Genomic DNA, 22571 nt, shown 5'->3' with positions numbered 1-22571 from the left:
GTTCTTCTCACTTCACTGAACAACTCAAACTCCTAAGCACCAGAGAAGTCAAAACCGACTTCTTTCCATCACTCAGGTCCAATCCTTCCATTTGCTCTTCTGCCAGCCTTAGGCAGAGGAGGAAAACTCTCTTTCCTGACGCTGCCCAGCACTTCCCACCTCATCGTCCTCCAGTGCTTCAGTGTGGAGCTGATGCCCGTTGCCATCAAGGAGAGCTACAGGGAGTCCAAGGCCTTACTCTGCCCCAGGACCCTCAAAGGCACGACTGCAACTGCTCCCTCCAGCCAGATCCAGAAATTCACTTGTTCTAATGGTACTTCCAAGCCTGAGAGTTCAAGGTTTTCCACAGCCTCTTGCTGGTCCGGTGAAGAGACCTCTGCTTCCTGCAGTCCCTTTCTCTTTTAAACCCACGTGATTTCTGTGCCAGACTCGCTCCCCATCATATTCCTTCAGACAGTCCTGCCTTGGAGGGACAAGCTGCACAACAGGCAGCACATATTTAAAGACCCATGTTACACACCAAGTTCATTCTGATTTTACAGGCTTATCTCCATTTTCTGGATCAAAAGGAGATGAGTAGCATCCTTGTGGTTTCTAGCAATTTTTTTCTGCATATATTAGGAAAACAGTCATGCCCGTGATATTTCATGCTTTGGCAGAACATGGCTGCTCAAGACAAGAGCTGTACTTCCTGAACAAGGAGGGCAGATAGAAATCTCTGTTACAAACCCACATTATTCCTCCCCCTCAACCAACTGCTGCCTCTTGTCAAGCTCATCTGGAAATGACACTCAGCTGATTAATCCTTATCAGGCATCAGCTAAGGCAACTAAACAGCTCTGGCTTGTTCAGGGGGGAGCATTACCGACAGCCAGCTCACCAGCACATCAACACTGCTGTTACACTAACATCCAAGAGGACATGAAAGCACTACCCAGCTTCCCAGGGCTGATAAACAACTCTTTCTCAGCTGGGATAAGAGAGACAATTGGAATACTGATTGCATGCCCTCAAGCAATGGGAATTTTCACAAAACATGCTGAGGAAACCTCTAGGGTAATTTCTCTGCAGAATACACAACAAACACTGCCATCTTGATGCAGCAAAGCATCAAATCAGGATTAAAAAAAATAATCACCAAGTCTTCAACAAAAGGAGTTACTGCTTCTAATTTTCCTTGACCATTGCTCCCGATCCCCATCCTGTTCCCCCTCATTACTCATCATTCTTCCAGCACCCCACCTCTCCCAGATAACATACCTGAAGCCAACACAACCATGACAGCCAGCTTTACAGTGCCTCTGTCCCCCACAGCATAAAGGGAAGACTGAGAGTGACAAATAGGTAGAAGGTCTTGTTTAGGATGCCTTTTGGGAAATGTTGCACAGACAAAACCGTACGGCACGTGCTCTGAGCTTCTGAAGTATTAATGTTTTGGCCTCTAGCAACAACTACTTGCTGGCATAGCAAGATAAGCAGATTTTACACCCCACAGGTCCACAGCAGCAGAATAGTTGCTACGGCAGGGAACTCTGGTCACAGTGGGACTTGGGAGTAGCAAAATCCTTCCTCATTTAGGCATAAAAATAAAAATGCGCAAGCCCATGAGAATCAATGTGGCCAATGTGTTTACAATGCCACAAATTTTGCTTAGATAATGCAATAAATATGGCACCAGCAGCCATTTCATACCTCTTACAGTATTGAGAAATGAATAAACAAAAACTTTAAAAATTAAGTATTTCTCCCACTGAAATAAAACCTTAATGATATTCTTTTGTGTCACTAAGGATTTCTCCCCAAAAATCAGGAATAACAATAGCCTCCTCATTTACCCCTATCTATAATAAATCCTTCCTCCATGAAAAAACATTCTTTCAAAAGGTTGCCATGAAAATGAGTCAATGCAGCTGAAAGGGTTTACGCAGAAAGGTAATCGTGTTTTTTGCTTAAAGCAATCAGAATTGCCATCTATCCATGTATTTAAGAAACATCAACACTGCCACAATTAAAACTTTCTATTGCACAAGTGGGACCAAGCAGTCTTCATTCTTACCCCAGAGTTCCCCGGCCTGACATGGGAGGACTTGGTGGTTTTTGTGTAGGCGGATTTGTTCTTGACAAGGTGCCAGTTCTTGCAGGCTGGTTATTTCCATGCTGAAATAAGGGAAAACATGATTTTATTTTTGTAACAGAGCAGCTCTATTATTGACAGCTTTTTTTTTTTTTTTTTTTTTTTAAAGTGTAAGAATATGAAGTGAGAATTCCCAGACAGCTGTCAAACAGCAAGTTTTCAACTACACAAAGACAGACACCAGGAAATACAGAGACTAAACAGAAGCTTAATGTTATTTTTGCTATTAATTTACGACAGATATCAGAAAGGTAGGCAACTGACAGGTTCATGCACAAATCTCTTATATCCTCTTTTCTTTAAAGGGAAGCCACATTTGTGTTCATCTCCATTTGGGTGTTAATAATTTAAATCAAACTTTAACACTGACAGTGCAATACAGTCAGCACGGGCCCAGAATTTCTCAATTTGCCCCTGCTATTTGACTAGCAGAGTCATTCAGGTTGTCTGGGAAGTCTCCTGCAAAAAAATGTAAGTGAAGGGAATCAAGGCATCTACTGAATTCAGAGCAAAGCACTACATGTGTTAGAAAAATTAATGTATCTATGTATAAATGCAGATGTCAATGTATCGCAGATATATTGACACACACTAAATGCTGTAAATAAAAAAAAAATCAAGTATAGCATGTTTAATCTAAATATCCTATGGAAAGCAGAGGAGAGCATAAGAGCGCGCTAGTTTTCAGTTTTAATGGCTCTGCAGCCTCTACTATCAGTCACATAAGGCACTGTGGGTCAAAGGAGAAATAACACTTCTTACCTTGGCTTTTAGCCACTTAACGTTGCCAATAAGGGGGGGAAAAAGGTAGAAATTAATGGCAGATCCATCACAACTGATAGGACAGGTTAAACTACAGATATCACATTTTTTAAAAAAGAAATCATTTGTGTCTACTGATAATAAGCTACATCCCAGTACACTAACAGATTTTACTGGCTCACTTAGTCATTGTAAGTCCTATGTCTGACTAAGTGACCACAGGAAAAACCCTTGTGTCAAAATTAAGTTTAGCAAAGTTTTGCCAGATTCATTTGCCAGGGTCCTTATGGGCAATAAAGGATTAAAAAGCCCTTTGCTCAACATACAAGTCCAAACCCAAATCAATGCTATTTCAGTGGCAACATGCACTTAAGAATCTGTTCACAAAACCATTTTCAGCTATACGGCGGCGCAGAACAGACTTGCCTGTTGTTTTGACACTTAACCTTTGTGTGTTTTGAAGAAATACTAGCTGCTGCATTGAATGGTAAATAAAGAAAAAGGAGTTCTCAAACAGGATGAGCAGCAGTGCCTTTCACCTCTGGTTTATTGATTGAAATCTGATTCAAGCTAGCACAGTGCTGGCTGCTCAAAACTGCATTGGCAGTGCTCTAATGATTGTTACTCTGAAATTTTAGCTCTTAGAATCAAGTCATTATATGACTCCACTAAATCAGTTTTTACAGCCTTCATGATTGCAGAGGAGAAAAAAATTATGAAACATGGCCTCATAAGGAAAACAAATGTAAAATTTTAAATAAATTCAAGTTGAGTTCTCTAACTTTATTCAGGGGAAAAGACTCATGTTTTTGAATGGAGAAAAGGATTAGTTTCACCAATTTAAAAAAAACCAAGGAAACACAAAACCCCGAAACAAAAATAATCCCAATGTTTTTTTTGAGGTTGTTCGGAAATAACCCATCACTTCTAGAACAAGCCTCCTAATGCACGTCTTTTCAAACTACAGTTTGTACTCCTCCTCCTCCTCTAAGCAGCACAGGACCAGTTTAAAGGCATCCATGAACTGAAAAAAAAACCCAACTAAAATATGCTATACAGCAATGTGCATATTTCTGACAGGGTCTGCAAAACCACTGAAAAACAGCTGGGTTTTAAAAAAACAAAAAAGGTTGAAAGCTACTGCCCTTAAGTTATTCCTATTAAAAGAACAGAAACGCAAAACCTGCTCCAAAACTAAAATGAAAAAGTTTAGCTGTGGTAAGTAAATTTGAAGGTCATCCCATTCACCCCCAGTCTAGGCAAAGGTTCACCAGCAGAGTGGCAGAATTAAGGCATTTAAACCACTTCTGTCACAAAGGCTCAGTTTTCAGGATGCCAGGGTAGTCTCCCAAGTATTATATTTTTATTTTATATATATATTTTTTAATTATATTTTTAAAACAGGCTTTTAGCAATGTAATTTGCTTTCCCCTCTCACAGGAATACATGACCCCTTCCCCTTACTTCACCAGCTGCCAAGGGCAATGGCATAATACAAAGAATCTGTTAAAAGAGACCAAAAAGTGAAACTCTTGGTCCCGTCCCTGCCCAGCAGTCACAGCTTGGAACCTTTTAAAGGCTTAAAAGGAAAGGTGGCATGGTTTCTTACCTAGCCTCTACTACTAAATTTGCTTGCCTCAAAAATATAAAACCAAAAAGCTTCCTCTCTTTCCTTGCCTTATGCAGTGCCACTCAACACTTACGGGTGAATCTTTCCACCTCCTCCTTAATCACTGTTACATTCTGCCTCCACTGCAGCGACAATATGAATATCAACATCTAGCAACGATTCAGGAATCTTCCATTGTATTTCAAACCTTTCTACTGCTAAGTACTGTTTAACATACTGAACATGTATCTGAAGTCCAACAGCTCTTGACCTTTACTCCTATCTCTACACCACTACATCAGGTGAACTTCATCTCTTTTGTTACCAGTTAAAACAATATACAGACAGATACATAAACACTTCCTTATTGTGCAGAAGAATCAGCAACTGATGACACACTGCTTTCTATAAGTAAAAAGCTCTGTACATATCCTGTCTGTTGCTGTCAATATAAACAAGAGTCATATGGGCAGGAAAACACAGAAGGAACGAACACAAAAGGAACAGGGATTCTTATGGGAGAGGAACTTCTGATTCAAAAGACAGAACTAGGGGAGGAAAGCAAATGAATCAAAGCAAGATGAACCATATGGCTATTTAATCATGGTTAATAAGCTAATTAATCAGGAGGAGACTTTTTCTTCTATTTATTGGCTGAGCTTAGGAGGTCGATCTTGCTGCATTTCTTGGTCTGAACACCAAATGCAGTGCTTTCTAAGCAATTAAAAAAATTACTTGGAACTGGGAACAGTTTAGGCAGCAGGGTCTAGGACTCGTTATGATTTTAAGAAAAATGAGGGAAAAAGCAGAAAACCAAAAGAAAAATCAGGTACATGTTTAATGTAGGTTCAAGAGCCTCCCTACAAATGCCTCTAAGGCCAGCCAGCCAGTGGGCAGAACATGACCATCACCAACTGCCTGATCAGTACAGAGAAGGTCAGAGTCAGGAAGGAAGATAATGCAGGGCACGAGGAAGAAAAGCAGCAGCATGCATAAGGTTCACTGCTTGAAGAGGGAAGGGCTGTTCTGAGAGAGATCTATAAAAGGAAAAATGCTTAGTCGAATGAAGAGCAGCACTGAGAACTCCTGCAAAAGCTCTAAGAAGCACAACTCCCTTCTCCTCCCGCTAGCTGTATTACTATACATAAAGGAGACAGCTTTCAGCCAGATACCAGCATCCTGGATAACGTACACATCAGAACAAAAACACAGTGTGTAGGCTTGCTGGGGATGCTTGTGATACCGAGACAGAGCGCTAGACAGATCAGGATGTTCCCAGAAACAAGATAGCATGGTAAGCAGCAGCACTGGTTGGGGTTCTTGCAAGCATCATAACAGAGATGCTTTAAAGCAGCAAGCAGAACAATTTTGCTTTCCCTGGGAAAGCCTGCCAAGCACGTGGCAGTCCTGGATAAAGTTTTGCTGGTTGTCACAAGATTAAGAGAAAGAAACCACAGTCAGGTTCAAGAAACAGGAGTCAGCCTCACTGCATTTCCAAAAGATCGCAGCTAGGGCAGTGGCACATCCACAGGGTTTTGACAGCGTGGGAGAGCAGGCTGGCCAAGGACTGAGAGCCAGCAGCAGGCTCAAAAGAAATGCAATTAAGGCAATGGGCAAAACAGGTGTTTGCAACAGCCATGCAAGGCATTTATCAAAGTCGAAAGTGAGGCTGCTTCTGATGCCAGGAATTCAGAGCACCTGGACTGAGAATTTTAGCTGAGGGTTTGGACAGGACACGCAATGTTTTGAGACAGTTGAGCATGGGCCACAAGTACTAACTAAGAGGCTTACTTGCTTAAGGCAACTATTTTGGCAATTCTGGCACTCTACGCAGTACAAAAATACCTGCTGAAAAAGGCAGTACTGCAGGTTTCTGTAATGGAGACCAAAGGGACATGACCAAGAGTGGCACAAAAGGGTAAGGTGTGAGGCAGTCAGAAGTATCTACCAGTATCCGAAGGATGTCCAGGCATTTGAGGGACTCTGCTGGCTGGCCTCAGGAGGCAGCCATCTAACTAACTGGTTTTAATCGTTTCCATGCCAAGTAACAAGTCATGGGGGAACATTAGTCATGATTCAGGGAACCAGAAAGCTATTCTTTGAGTTATAAACTGAGGGCTAGGGACATTGCACACAACTCATTTATGTGAGTTATGCGATCGATTTATTTATTTTAATATAGTTCATTTATGTGATACAATATGCAGATGTATCTATAAGCACAGAAATACAAAAGGCCACTTGCACACAAGCAAAATCCTTATCACATTTATGTTCAGCAAGTTTCTCCTGCACATTTCAGCTATGAACTCTCCAACTTCAGACTGCAGAAACAAAATCTCTATGCAGGTTGTCTGTACTTCAGATAGTTGCTCACTATCTGTCCAGCTCCTGGATTTAAAAAAGCAAATTCCACTCTATATCCTGCCATACCGAGGATCATTAAGAGCTGTCATTAAAGACCATCCAATATAAATGCCAATCAATGGAAACAAAGGCTTAAAAACTGTGCCACTCTAATCTGCATTAATAGTGTCTGGCAAACTCTGAACTTTAGTATGTATGCTCTGTAAAAGCGATAACCAGCAATAGCTTTGACCAGTAATCACAGTCATCAACCACAATAAAAAAAAAAAATAACCCCATGGTCTTGACTTTATAGTCAACCTCCTCTTTCACTTAAAAAGTTATTTCCTTTATTAGTCAAGGGAGAATTATCCGAGACATCGCTACAGAAAGGCAGCTAGCCATAAGACCTTTTGAAGTGCTATTTGCACCTGCAGCTAGGCAATTCAATTGCCCCACAGGCATCCTCACAGATTTTTGCACAACTGACTCCTGTCTCATCAGTGGAGCAGTTCTGGAGTACCACAAGATGACACAGAGCAAGAAAAGCAGCTGAAGGGTACTTACACATGAAGGTATGGGATACCTGAGGAAAACATATAGTAAAGCACCAAGTCCAGAAATGGTTTCCTTACAGATATCAAGATATGGACCCAGGGAGAATATGTAATCAAAGATTTTTTCAGAAGACAGACTATACGTGGATGTCAAACACTCAGGGTAATGCACTTCTGCCACTAGTTCCATGAAGTTTCAAAGAAATCATTCCTGTGTCGCAATTTCCTTATGAGAATGGGTCAGAGGCTTTTTTTGTTCTTTATTTCCTTAAAGTCTATAGTAAGGCTGATTATATTTTGAGAAAATTTCAGTTCCAAATCAACATTTCTTTCAAAACTGAACATGAGTAGGTAAGTCTCTTCAGTGAAATTTTACTTTAATCTTTTAAATATAACCTCTCCCAGTATTATTTGCAATCTAGTAATTACATAGTCTTCTGTTAACAGCAATCAAATGTAGCTTATCAATATTGCTTCTCTCTCCTTTATTTCTTTTTGCTGTTGTTGCTCTTTTCTCCAATTTCCAAACTGAGCAGGCAAAAATTTTCAAGTCACATTTGACCTTAAAAAGTTTGCACATATTAAAATGCTATTAACATATAAAAACCTGCTTGTGGATGACAGACAATATTGTTCCCTCAGCACTCAGTAGTCTTGTTCAGAGAAAGATACCTAGATTCCTGCCTTTCAAGCTTTTTGAATTCTTTGAGTTGGTAACTTTGAATCTAGCTACAAGAAAAAAAAGTTAACATAAAAAAAAATTCTTATCAGAATTAGAAAATAAAGAGACCTCATAGTTTTGAGTTTTCTTTGCAAACAGAAAGGCTTGAAACCTACATTGTATCAGATACTACACACACTTCTGAATTTCCAGTAGCAAGTGCCCTATGACAATCACAGTATCAACACTCACAATAGAGTCATTAAGAGTTGGCAACAGGAAGAGTTACTCTTTCCCCCAGAGAAGCGTTCTTTACCCTACAGCAATATTTACTGTTTGGCCATGACCCCAGAGGGATGATGTGACATTAATGAAATTGGCCATGACATCCTCTGAAGCATGAGTGTCTGAGAAGCTAATACATGGACAAAAGCAGCAGAAGCTCAGGTTCAGGATCCCTTTGTTTTTATTTCAGTTTTTATTACAGTGAATTATTTAAAAGTTAATACTCAAATGGCTACCACATAAAAGGTGCTGTCCTAAAGGGGAGGCAGGTACCATTAGGTAGCCTTCCACCCTCACATCAGCATCTCATCTGCATTTTTGTTTTGCACCAACACAGACATAAGCATGAGGACTGCAGGTGAGTAGGGCAGGGTGAGAGCAAGGCTCCCTTCTCCAAGCTTTGCATTTGGTTAAGTTTTGACCCAGTCCCTACTTTAAGGGAGCCCTTCCAACTTCCATTTGCTTGAGAAAGACTACTGAATGCTTAACTCTTGTTTGACTTCCTGGGCTAGAAAGCTTCTTACAGTTTTAATGCACTGAAATGCAAGTGTTTTGCGGTGATGAAATTGCATTTTTTTTCTTAAAACAAAGCTGAAGAGTAAGGAAGCTTCATATACAATTCAAGCTTGGTTTTGAAGAACTATTAGTTCCATAAAACAAACTTGATCCAACTACAGCTATTAGGCATTTCAGTTTAGCATGTATTCAACATTTTATCTGCCTTTAGCACACAGCATTATTTCAATTTCCTACTTAGCTGCCATTTTACAAATTGCTGCAATTCCACCTGCCTCTTACTCAAAAAAAAAAAAATAATTCAAAGGCCAATTTCAAGGCTTTTAAGGCAGCTTCCAAGCTTCCTCCTCCTTCTCCCCCCTCTTAAACTGAGGATTTTCTGTATGAGTAATTGTATTTGACCTATTTATTTGCTGGCACACTATTTTTTTTTTTCCTTTCACAAAAGGGGAACAGAAGGATAGAAATATTAAAGTAGCCTCTGCCTAATAATTTTAAACCAAGCTCTACACAGGAACGTAGGCTCTCACATCATGACAGTTACTCTTATTTACCAAGAATTACTTCAGCTACATTCCCCTATCCCCAGAGGGTGACAGCTGAGCAACTACTTAACAGGCCGGCAAAAATGCTTGCTTGTGTGTTTCTTGGAGCCCTCTACACATAATATTTGTGTTGCAAGGGAAAGCCTTCTCACTAGCAAACCAATTTTCAAAGCCCTCCTGATTTTGACTAATGCTAGCCTTGGCTTCCTAGGCACTTATATTAAAAAAAGGAACTTGATTCCTTTTGGAGACTGTCTGTATCTGCCCCTGCAAAGGGAAGGTGCAGGGGGTGGAGCAGCTGGGGGCTGCCAGGGAGCTTTCAGGCCAAGAGAGAAAGGACCTCTGTGATCTTAGGATGCTCTGCAAAAGCTTTTCTACCAAGAAACTGCCAGAAGAGGAAACTGCACTGCCTTCCAAGGAGGTGTCTCCCATCAGGGAGGAAACCTGCTATAGAGAGCAGCTGCTCACCATCACTGCCACCCACCCACCCACCCCCCCGTCATCACGTGCCCCCACAAAAATTCCTGCATACATGCAAGACAGGGAGGCACATAGTGTCCTTTGCCATGCCCCAAGCATGGACATCTGCTTTTGCATCCCCTCTACACAGCCATGAGAAACAGGGACACACACAAAGAAAATGAGCTGTGAGTATGCATAGATGTTTCTGCATTTGCTCAGATGGAAGATGTACAGGGGAAGACTGTATTTGCTCTGAGGATCACCCACCCTTTCTATTTATTTTTTTAAATATTCTGTGAGACAGTATTTTTACTTACACCCTTACACTTTTTACATAAGACAATTCAGGATTACCCTTAAAATATATTAAAACATATTTTAATAATATTTTTCCTAGGATCAGTATTTCATGAAATAAACAAAAGCAGAAACAGGCTATATAATCCAGCCTGTACCTTTGATTTCTCTTTCTTATATTTTCCCTTTCTGTTTCTTTATCAAATCCTGCACCGGAACACTATAGAGTCCCACTGACAGCAATAAACTGTTATCTACAGATTTCAAAGCATTGCAAAATTTTTAATACTTAAATGCCAATGCATATGCTGTACTGTATTTTATTGACAGTTGCAACAGCAGAAGACATTAAAGGACCTGCAAGTTAGTTAAATTGACCATTGCTCTAGGCAGAACTCATGCTTCTTTTCCTCTCAAAAACCATGGTTTCTAAGGCCTTATCGGACATGTTGCTGCCCAGCTTGGGGTGAAATCCTCAGTCAAAAAGCTAAGACTTAAGAGTCTGAAGCATCTTCTAAAACCATTCTGGACAAGACAAAGTTTGCAATTCAATTTACCACTTGCTTCCCCCCAATTTTTATGTTCAAGAAGCAACTCAGATTCTTGGCATCATCATTATTTGCACTGACTTCCAACAGGACCTGATCCAGTTTCTGAAGATGTTTTGGTTAGATTTTCTTATAACAACACTACCTACATCTAGGTCTGCAGACAGCTCTACTTCCTTCAGAGCTATGATCTGTGTAACGCTCTTGGAACCCAAGTAATGTGATGGCTAAAACATTTAATTATGTCACTCACTACCTCAGCACACTCTTCACAGTGCATCCAGTGAATGTCAACACTGGTGAAGGTGCCGAATGACAGACATCTTGAACTATATACCTGAGGCCTGGATGGATGCTTATTTCATTTGTGTAACAAGTCTACACAGAAAGTACCAACATCTTTTTTCTACTGTTTCATTCCTTCACTCAATAAAGAAACAACAGCAAGATATAATTTGTGGCTGACTTGTAATGAGTTGATAATTTGGTTATTACTGGAAGCAATTTTACCTCTGAACAGATCAAATTTTTCATATAGAATTAAACCATTAACAGTTAAAAAAACCCTTAACTGTTAAAAATGGTCCGTAAGAGCTGCCTAGAAATAGGTAAACAGTACATCATTTCCACCCCCTAAACAAATAGAGTCACATTAACAAAAATAAAGACACCAGTACTCCTAAAAGCAAATAGTTATACTGGAAAATGCAACCGCTACACCTTAACAACTTCAGTGTTCCTGGATCAAGCAAGCTGTTTTGAGCCTGCACCAAAAAAGTAGTTCAACAAAGCATCAACTTCTGAGACTTAACAGTAATTATTCTACTTGTAAAGTCTTCTATAACACTTGATCCCTGGAGCACTTAAATGCAGAAACCAATATCCTGACACTGAATTTGTGGATTCCTGTATTCTCTATTCATAAAGCACTCTCCTTGAATGCAGAGACTGCACTGAAAAATTATCAGTTTCTCTGACCCCAGTGCTTCTATTTCACACTTATTCAGGGCATATCTTTCAGGCTTCTACATAGGCTTGTGCTTCATCCAGTCTGGCTTAAGTTACTAGTGTAAAACAACCCTAAGAGTTACAGGTTTAGCACAGGTTTATCTACAAACAAAACAAAAAATCAGGTAGTCCAAAGTCACTATGTTAATTCATAACCTAGAGCTGTCATGGTATAGAGCTGCTTTCTAACTTATGTTGGAATTAAGACTCCTCCAGGCATTCGGAGGGTTACTACAAAGCACAACGTACTCTGGCACTTTTTTGAGTAAAGTAACTCTGAAAAATCTATTCCTCAAGTGCTCAGCAATTCAAAGGGCACATGATGGGCTAACATAGCTGCATAACTGACTGACCAGAGCCACCAAGCTTTAGAGGATACACGGTTGTTGAATAAAAGCTTTTTAATGCCATTCAAGGGAAGACTGTTGTGAACTGAATATACCTGGAAGGTCTGCTCTAGAGGGACACAAAGCTAATTTTTTATAAGATGTCGTCCAAGGAGCAAAGGGTGTTATGTCAATTCACTTCAACTATGACCATTTCAAGGGAGGTAGACATTAGTTTATGAAGGCTTTTATTTAGAGAAAAGGAAAATGAAGCTGTCTGAAAGCACAAATAAGAGTGAGACATCAAATGCCACCAAGATTTAAAGGCCAACTAGCTGACCCCCTTTCTCCTGACCACCTTCCAAAAAAAACCCCAACAAAAAACCCCAGGCCATCAGCCAGTTTCCCCATAACAGATGACTTAATTTTTCTCACTAGTGAAAGAAATAAAGGGAGTGGCAGAGACAATTTAATCAGAGGAGGAAGTCAGTCACGGCTTTTTTGGCAAGTCATTAGCTTAAAATCATGAGCCATTATTTCCAGACACTGTGACTACCACTGACAGTCACAAGGTTATGGCCAACATTGCTCAAACCCCCCTCCACTGTAGAACACTCCATTCTATTATTTAAATGTTTGTATGTGATAGCATATCAAACCCATAATCCTTCCTACCATAAATGAACTAAACATTTTAATGTCAGTAACATTCTGCCCCAACCCTATCTCATGGCCTGTGTTACTTGGAGTCCTCAAGTGTCCCGGTATTCTTACCTTTACGCCATGGCCAACATCATCCAGCACCGTGTAGTCTATAGGTTTTCGAATATACCTTACAGGACGTTCCATGTTCGCTGGTGCTATAATTTTGTGAGTTCTTGACGTGTTCTTATTGGTCGTCAAAATGCCTATCTCTCTGCGAGCGACTTTTTCTTTATGGATGTCCACAGTCTAGATTAAAAACAAGAAAGTACGAGTTTCTTTAGGCATTTGATGTTTTCTTTACAGAGCTACCTACATCTTTAGGCTTCACTACTAGACAAAAGAGTCTGAACCAAGTTAATGCTGCTGGAGGGATGCCAGTTTATTGACAAAATGAGTTTAATCTACACGAACGTTGTTTGAAAAATGACACTTTAATGAAATAACCAATATTATTAATAAAATTACAAATATACATTACTGCTTTGACACTCTGAAGACACTATACAGATACAGTCCTTGCAGATTAACCCTCAACATTCTTATGACTGACGTTAGTAATAAATTACTTGAACTCCACAGCTGGGAAACCAGGACAGACAAGCTAAGCAATTTGCCTGCAGCCCCAGAGGGGGACTAAGCTTGGGAAGTCTGTGCGGTAATTTCTTTCAGCAAAGCCATCAGTGCATATCAGAGTAAGAGTCTGCACAGAGAAGGACTAATTTCAGCACAGAGGATAGTTTCGGTCATACTGTTTATAGCAGCTTTACTAAAAGAATAAAATAAAGCCTTAAAGATGGGAGTAAAGGAATACAAAATATGCTGAGCTCTGTCATTTTGTTAGGAAATACCTAAAGAGGCTGAGGAAGGTCAGTTCAGCAGCCTGTGAAGGATCAAACTAAACTTCACAACACAGACACGTGCTTCTACATCAATACAACCACTGCTTAAACCCTAGCTGAAGGAGAACAAGTACAAGTCAAGCATCAGATGCCATAGAAAGTCCCACCTCTAGAAAGCCTACTTCAGGATTCAGGGACTGAATTTACTGGTTTAAGTATCTACTAGAACCTCAGGATCTCATTGCAGGAGATGGTATCTGACAAAAACCACCACTCTAAGTGACTCTGAACAAAATCTATCCAGTCACCACTTTTTCCACTAAGGAAAATAATTGTTAGTCTGTAAGTATCAATTCCTCCTGAAGAGACTGCCACAGAAACAGAGTCAAGGTTCAGAAAGAAAGAAAACCCCTTGTCCACCAGTACTCATTTGGGTATGTCTCTAGAAATGGCCTAATCTAAAAGGGGTATTATGATGTGCAAGGTTTTGTTTAGTGAAGCAGAATCAAAGATGAAGCGCAAAATTAGTCTATATTTCACTACTTCTATATAAGGCAAGATGAAAACAGCAAGGTAAGCATCCAGGAGATTACCATTTCTAGGAAGCCAGCATTGAGTGCTGAGAGTTCACTACAAAATGCCTTCAACTCAACTGGTTTTTGGGATTCTTTTTTCATTAACTGGTATACACGCTCCAATAATCTTAAATTCTCCTCTAAGTACAGAAAGAAATAAAATCCTCCTTAACAGCTTTGATACATGGCATTGCAGATTACAAGTGGGAACACAAATGGACAAGCACCTAAAAGCAGTGATACCAGGCAAGCTTGTTTTCACAGCTTAAAGCTAACTAACAGACAAACTCTTGTAGCATCACAAAAGGTTCTTTTACTTTGGAAGCACATGGAATCTTAATAGAAGAGTTGTGACTTTCCAGAGAAATGAAAGACATTAAATGTGTATGCCCACATTAGCTTACTTTGAATAAGTTAAATATTCCAATAAAGCTTTGGAGCAAGCTTTATTGCTCTAAATGCTCATGCTCTGAAAAAAACCCGCAGTTGAGAATAAAAAGCACCCTTCCAAAAGAGACAATCCTATACATCAAGTATTTATCACTATATCAGTATCGGGTATAAGTCACTGCACCCACATTTGCTCCAGCAGCTGCTTTCACAGACAACAGAGCAAAGACTTAAGAGCAAGACTACCCTTATTTCTTCAGCTATTATTTGCTCTTTTCCCTTTAGAGACTAAAATATACATGTTAGTTCTGCCTTTTCGTTTGCTTTCAGTGAGATCAAGAAACATTATTCAAGTGCTGTGCTACATGTTGTTAGACTGTTTCTCTTTCAACTCCTCCATACAACCTGAACGCTTTTGTTCAATGATAATACCAGGTCTCAAACTATCTTACCTAACTCTTTAATAATATGCAGCAATCCGTATTTTGTAACACACGAGCACTGCGCAGGTGAAAAAAAAAATTTAATTAGTCACCTAAACAATATAGCAATATAGGATGCTGTGGAGAACATCAATTTAAGGCACATACTACGATGTTTTAAAAGAAGGTAATTGTAAAATACTAGTACATCCCTTGAAACAAATCCACGCTTCTACTTCATTCTCAGAAAAAGAATCTGTTGTTACTAATAAATTGATACTTTTGTGGCTAGTATAAAGACGCATTTTTGTCCAAGAGCTCTCTTAACATTACTATCAAAAGAAAAAAAAATAAAACAACGAAAAAGCCCTTTGCAATACAAAAAGATGTATCTTCTCCTATTAGGTAGTCTGACCTTTCCTCCCTGCAATGAACAATGAAAATTCCATAAATTTCAGGAACAGATGCTGTACCACACACACTGTGGAAAACTACTTAAGTAATCTTGCAACAAATTCTTATTAACAGAAAAAAAATCCTTAGAACAGGAAAAAAGCATATATTAACTATATCAGACAGCTTATCCAAAATCAAATATAAAGCAGTGATTTGTAAACTCTTTTCACAGATTTCAGTAACGTAAACCAAGCAAAGAGAAGAGTATTTGTATCACAGTGCAGGGCCAGCAACTTAGGGCACACATGTAAATCCTGAACCACATGCTGGCATGCCTGTGCAAGAGACTAATTCACTCTTCAAAGCAAATGAGACTGCAACTCTTACCACATCTGGTATACCGGAAAAGCAAGGCAGTATTTTGCCCCTATGCAAAGCAAAGGCTCCCAGCATATGCTTTGCCCAGAGCAGTATGTTGCCCATCAGTTACAAGACAGCATCTTGCTTCTTCCAGAATAAATGACTGTTTTTAGATCTATAAAGACCGCATGTTATTGTTACGTAATCATTATGCAAAACAAAGCACGTAACAGTTGTTCATTTTTGTATCTTTATTTATATCTATTTGCTTGAAGTTGATGGGTAAGTTTATTGTATAGTCACAGGCAATGTGTTTCACTTCCAAAAGAGGAAATCCCCAAAGCAATTTTTAGCAGGATAGCACAGCTATCCAGCCAGTTCCCAAGAGCAACAAGCCACATATACCATTTAACAGCCAAACTAGCCATTCTCCCAAAGCTCTGGCCACACTTGGCACCTGTAGCTATGAGTAAGTGCCTGCTCTGATACAGTAACAGGAGAGCTAAACAGTAATTAGTTCATGATTTCATGTACAAAACCTACTTTTAAACATCAAAAATCGAAAGGAGCAAAGTATGGCAAACCAGCTAGGGTTAGCACAGGGTAGCAAGCACTCACAAACAGCCAGAGCAGCTTCAAGCATGCTTGGCCTACGCTAGAACATAAATACATAGCATAATTTAAAATTTGGGGAACAGCAATAGGATTCTCACTCCTAGACAACAAAATCCAGCAAGAAAAAGTCCAGCATTGCACTGATTTGGAAAAGACTGAGAAAACAGCCCTTCCAAAAGCACAACATGCTTCCTTTGGGAAGCAAATTTAAGCTAAACCACTAAACAAACCCCTCTGCCACTATAACTGCGTGGTAGGGACCATGCCAGCTAATCACAGAAGCAAGTTAAGCTTGGAGGTTGAAGGAACTGTTAATGATTAGCCGCCTCAACTGTCTTCTTCAAACCATATGAAAAAAAAAAAAACCAAAAAACAAAACAACAAAAAAACCCCAACCACAGTTGATAAACAGGATGTAGAGTTAAATTTTAACTGTTTGCTTGCTTCCTCAGAAGTAGCCTGAAGGCCAAGTGCAGCACAGCAATGATGCAGCAAATAGTTGTTCTTTTCTCTTCTTTTTCTGTGCCACAGACACCATTCTACTGTGCTACAGTGCACAACTCCAGGACAAATACTTTACGAGGAATAGAAGACACTGCACTACATTTGGCTGAGCTAATCTGAGGATATATAAATGTTGTAATAAAGCTCACATATACAGGGATATTAAAAAAAAAGGGGGGGGGGGGGGGCGGGGGGAAACGACTTCAAGCTTTGCCAATCTCTTTAATCCTGAAGCACCGCAACTCAAATTTATGAGCCATGTAGTCATACAGCCACTGTTTCTCTCACTAAATGCATGTACAGCTGGTAAAGAGCAGGGGGAAAAAGGAGAAAACACCCCACAAAAAACACCCCACAATCTCTATCAAATCAACTCAGCTAACCAGGTACTGCCAACTTCAAGCTGTCCTGAAGGACAAGGCAAGTCATTACACTAATACCACAGATTTACACCAAGCAAATACTCCTTAGATTTGTGTTACATTAGCTGATACTCCAGAAGTGCTGTGCAAGAAAACTCCTCTTCAGGTTTCCTACTCCGCTTCTCCCCAGTTTAGGAAGAATGAAGCTATAAGAGCACAGAGGCTCACCTGGCAGAGGGGACAGGATAAGTGCTGTGTGGTGCTGCACAGCGAACTCAGCAGCAAGCTGTAAAAACCTGCCAGGCTCTTGTGAAGAGTGGAACAACAGTTAGGGGAGAGAAGAACAGCTGCCCAGTCCTCAACAGTGAAAATGTTGGCTATCAGGTAAAAAGGGTAAACAAACAGTCGTGTGTCCCCCCCAAAAAAAAGAGTCTAACATATAGTGTAGGAAGCTACAAATTAAAAAAATACAAAGAAAAACCACTCTCAATGCCTGCTGCCCACCCCACCCCCAGTAATCAAACCACCACACACTTTCACCCATGAATTTAAGGATGAGTAAATAGTCACTCAAGGGCATTTCCTTGATTTAAAAATCTAACATCCAAAACACACTAGACAAAAAAAATCCTAAAACTACACTGCCACTGATGTCCTTTAAACAAATGTTCTGTGCTGCACAGAGCTGCAAGTCAGTAACTTTTCGACTTCTCCCTAGGCTCACTCAGACAAGGAATGTAGGCTCAAACTCCACAGGCTTCCTCAAGCTGCTGCTTTAGAGAAAGTGAGGAGAAAAGGAAGGATAAACAGCTTGATATTAGCACTAGTCCTCTGCAGTTTGGACATTGTTTCCCTTTTTTTGCTTTTCCAGTTTGCGATTGAATATAGGGTTGGGTCTGTTACTAACACTTTAATTCAATAAGCAAAGCCCTGGTTACAGGGTAATCAGTGTTACACATATCTAAATGTTAGCAGAATAGATCAGAACTACTTGATGCAACCAAAACCACAGACATAAAGAGGTATCAGCCATGCATGCAGCATGACCTGTTACCACTTCCCACCCCCACCTTCCTGGCCATACTTGGAGCAATCACACTTACTGAGCCCCAGGAACCTGTTCTGCATAAATTTGGTGCTGTACTTCCTGAAAGTCATCTGTTCCGCACCTCAAGCACTGTGTGCAGTTTTGGGCACCTCAGTGCAAGGAGGACATCAAACTATTAAGAATGTGTCCAGAGGAGAGCGACCAAGATGGTGAAAGGTCTCAAGGGCAAAACTGAGGAGGAATGGCTGAGGTCACTTGGTTTGTTCAGCCTGGAGAAGTCTGAGGGGTGACCTCATTGCAGTGTACAACTTCTTCAAGTGAGGCAGTGGAGGAGGACATGCTGACCTCCCCTCTCCAGTGACCAGTGATAGGACACAAGAAAATGGAATGAAGCTGCGTCAGAGGAAATTCAGATCAGACATTAGGAAAAGGTTCCTCGCTGAGAATACGGTCAGTCACCAGAACAGACTCCCCAGGGAAGCGGTCGAGGTCCCAAGTCTGTCAGAGTTCAAGGAGCATCTGGGTGATGCTCTTAGCCATGTGGTTTGGCTTTAGGTAGTCCTGTGAGGAGCAGGGAGGTGGACTCAACGATCCTTATGGGTCCCTTCCAGTTTGAGATGATTCTATGCTAAAGCCAGCATTATGGAAAGGCAAGTTAATGGAGAGAACAGTATTCCATTCATTCTATATCTGAGCAGTGCAATTCTCTTAACTAAAGGGCATTGCTGGCAGCATGAGAAAAGAATGTCATAACAGAGAAAGAAAAAAAAGTTTAAAATTTCTAGTCAAAGACAAGCCGATTTGCACACTAGATATGATGTATCAAATCAGACTAGCAATCCATGAAATAATGGTATCTCCTTTCAGCAGAACTCTGCCTGATGTTACACAAAATACTGGGCAAAAACACAGGTTTCAGACTGAACCCAGTCAACAGGTCAATAAAACTATGCAGTATGCAGGACAGTGAGTGGTGCAGGGAAAGGAGTTTGGTTTCCTTCCTCAACCTCTGGGGATGACTGGATTCCAAGTTTACTTGTTAGTTTGAATACAAGTAAGTTCATTTCTACTACCTGTAAAAATGAGGCACAGCTTCAGATTTAATTGCTCATAGCAGTAAAATACACATAGTTGAATGTTACAAACATTGTAAGGAACACCAACAAACATTTTCTAGTAAATACACATTTTCTATTAAGTACAAGTTCATGTACCCAGACTGTAAATTGCAGTGTTAACCAAAGGAAACATAACTGAAGAAACAAACACTAAGGTGCTTTCAGCAGCCCTTAACAAACAAAAACCAAAAACAACAACAAAAAAATCAAAGCAAGCCCTCTGTCTTTGCAATTTGTTCCTAGACCCAGCTTTAATATTAACCCTTATTGTCATTCTCGAAAATGGCAAATGTAGTTGTTTTGCTATATAGTTTACACAACAAGCTTCCTTGAGATGAAAGAATCTGATGAGACTAAGAACGTTAACCTTTTCTGTTTTAGAAATACAGATTTATCCCACTGCTACTTCCATAAAGAAAGTGTATTTAATACAACTTTCTAAATAAGTGAGTTATAGCTAACTGGATAACGGCACTGAAGAGATCCCGGACAACACAGGTTGTACAGGCTACCTGCAAGGAAGCCAGTTTGACCTACAAAAAGGACAATAAAATCCCCAGCTTTAATGAGCTCAGCCAGACAGCTAACTTCTTGAGGGAGAGCAACGTAAAGAAAAGAAATTATAAAGAAAATTTAGTATCTTGAACACAGGAAAATGTGAACCTATTTACACTGCAAGAGAAATATTCTATAAAAGAGACCAATTATGGGTTCAAGGCACATCAGGCATGAAAAAGCACGAGTAGTTTGGGTTTAAGACATCACAACAATCCGATGTCTACACAATGTTACAAATTATATCATTCATTAACTCTTGATGGAAGTGCAAGTAACTTAAGTTTATTACTATTGTTTGTATATTGCCTGATCCCCATTAAGACAGCGTTCAAGAAACTCAAGAATTTATTTACAGAAATAATTTACTTCCATTTCTTGTCCAGGAGAGTATGAGCGCTAAGCAAGCTTGGCTTCACTGGAGATGCAGAGAGCAGAGTGCCAGTGTCACTAGCACTGCCCATCCTTGTTTACCATTATGTACACACTCATTTATCCCATGGGGATCTTCCCCAAGGTATGAGGCTCTACTGGTGTTGGGAATTATAACTGCCAATTCCATTGACTAGAAATAGTTTGAACACCTCAACTGTGTCTGCACCAATCAGTTACAGACCAAAACCAGGCAATGTGGTGGACATCTGCCTCTTCCCTGTTCCTTCAGCACAGACAACTGGTTAAGTTAACCATCATGTGAGAAATATATCAAAAAACTGAAAGAAACTTTCACAGAAGCACTGCCCTGTTATCAGTGACTGGTGAGGCCAATCCTATCTCTCGGGTAGAAGAGCGATGCAACCTTTTATCAGGCCCAGTTAGCCATCAGTTGTGTGAAATTCAAGTCCCTAAATAACTCTGAACAGCTCTTCATCTGAAGGTACATACTAGAACCTTTATACCGGTTGTCTTTCACTTTCACAGTAAAAAGGGGGAAGGTCCTCCTTACCATCCCCCTTCTCCAAAGATGAATTCAAGACATCTTTAACAGCCCCTTGGACAGTCACCAGAATCAAATCTGCTAAAGTACTGTCAACTCATCAGTCAATCCACAGAAGCAAGCCAGTACTAGCAACAAACAAGCATTACTAGAGGAAAAGAAAAAAAACACAGGTGCTTTTTTTTTCAGTTTCCGAAATTCTTTAAGAATGTAAGGATTTTAAGGCTTTATTACTTCACATATACAATCCTTCAATCCAATTTTCACTAAGGCTAGAAGTCAGTTGCCTGAACACCAGTGACTAATGTCACCTGAGAATCCTCAGAATATCCTGCCATGGCTTCTGAAGCTGTACCATGAAAGACAGGTCTTCTGTCACCTCTGAAGCATTTAGACATCTACGTTTCACCTCGTGTGTTTGCTTTGTATGCGGGGCTGGCAATGTAGGAGGCAACTGAAACAGATTTGAGAGCTGTATTTCCAGAGCTGCAAATCCAGCAATGTTTTCTTGTAGGTTTATAGAAAGAAGTTTCTTACACATTCCCTTCAGCATACAGGTAAGTTACAATAGTAGGACAGACTTTCCAGAAAGCTTCATCTCTTAAAGTCCTAGTAAATCCAGGCCTCTTAAGGTAAAAGGCTAGAGGAACCAGATAAGCCATGTCTCACGTAATCTTATTATGTCACCTTCCTCTTCCTGCAGAGACAGTTCACAATCAAGAGCTTTTACAGATTAACACAATCAACTAAGGCCATCAATACATACACAGCAACTTGCACAGTCTATATAAAACATTTACCATCCATCATCAGAAGGGAGAAAGCGCTAGACAAAACAAAGGAAAAATAATTAAAGGAACACTAAGTCCTATTTCCAGATGTAACATACATGTAAATGCATGCATTTTTATATACTTATATACATAAGCTATATATTAATATATAAGACCACAATGCTAAAAATATTTTACTAATACCATCTAACGTCAAGGGGGGCTGAAAAGTGGTTTTTACTGCGACAATTTATCACTGCATTTCTCCAATTATGTCTGAATGCAGGATTAAACTGGCATATAATCTATGGAGCTAGCCCTTGATTTAAGAATTCAGATCTTTTCCTTTACATACACTAGCAGATTTTCTCAGATTCTCCTAGCAATTGCCATCGGTAAAAAGCAGACCAGATTTCAGCAAAGGTTTGAAGATATTTTCTACATTTATATAAGTATTTTTCCTAGGATATCATGACAGTTGGGAGAGGGGTGTCACGGAGGGAAGTATACGTAGGCATCCCATTCACACAGGATGGTTTGCTTGCTGTATGATTTTAGAATTCGGCAGCACAGGATGTACAACAGTAATGCACGCAGTTCATAGCACGTCCTGCTCCAGAATTACATTTCTTAAGCTGTACCAATTTCCATGCAAGCCATACTTAACAAGAAAAATCAATTCCTAACCAACAGAACACATGCTTGCAAGTATTACAATACTCATATGTCTTCAAAAGAGTGGGGACATTGATAAGCCTAATTAAAATCAAGAAGCTGAAAACAAGACCTAGAGAAACGGGCTTACAACCTACTGGCCACAGACAAATAGCCTCACCTTTATCCCTCTTGCTCACTAAGAGTTGGAATCAAGGACCCCAATTTCCAAAACACAATCTGTGAAATGGCACATATACCT

The 22571-nt window shown here is 40.0% G+C and overlaps 1 protein-coding gene across 14 annotated transcripts in view; it reads right to left on the bottom strand.

Annotated features, from left to right (window-relative positions):
* Positions 1 to 22571, bottom strand: part of ABI1 (abl interactor 1) — an 82005-nt gene that overhangs the window by 16968 nt on the left and 42466 nt on the right. For 8 of the 14 annotated variants that reach the window (XM_037382666.1, XM_037382668.1, XM_037382655.1 and 5 more), the window contains exons 3-5: positions 12831 to 13007; positions 2897 to 2911; positions 2057 to 2157 (exon numbers count right to left, since the gene is read on the bottom strand). In XM_037382666.1, the coding sequence (XP_037238563.1) occupies positions 2057 to 2157; positions 2897 to 2911; positions 12831 to 13007 (293 nt within the window). The remainder of the gene's footprint in view (positions 1 to 2056; positions 2158 to 2896; positions 2912 to 12830; positions 13008 to 22571) is intronic. The other 6 variants (XM_037382653.1, XM_037382658.1, XM_037382663.1 and 3 more) reach the window with 1 other exon arrangement.

Source organism: Falco rusticolus, chromosome 4 (genome assembly GCF_015220075.1).
Source record: "Falco rusticolus isolate bFalRus1 chromosome 4, bFalRus1.pri, whole genome shotgun sequence".
Taxonomy (NCBI): domain Eukaryota; kingdom Metazoa; phylum Chordata; class Aves; order Falconiformes; family Falconidae; genus Falco; species Falco rusticolus.
The sequence above is the reverse complement of the archived record's forward strand: the minus strand, read 5'-3'. Positions and strand labels throughout refer to the sequence as shown.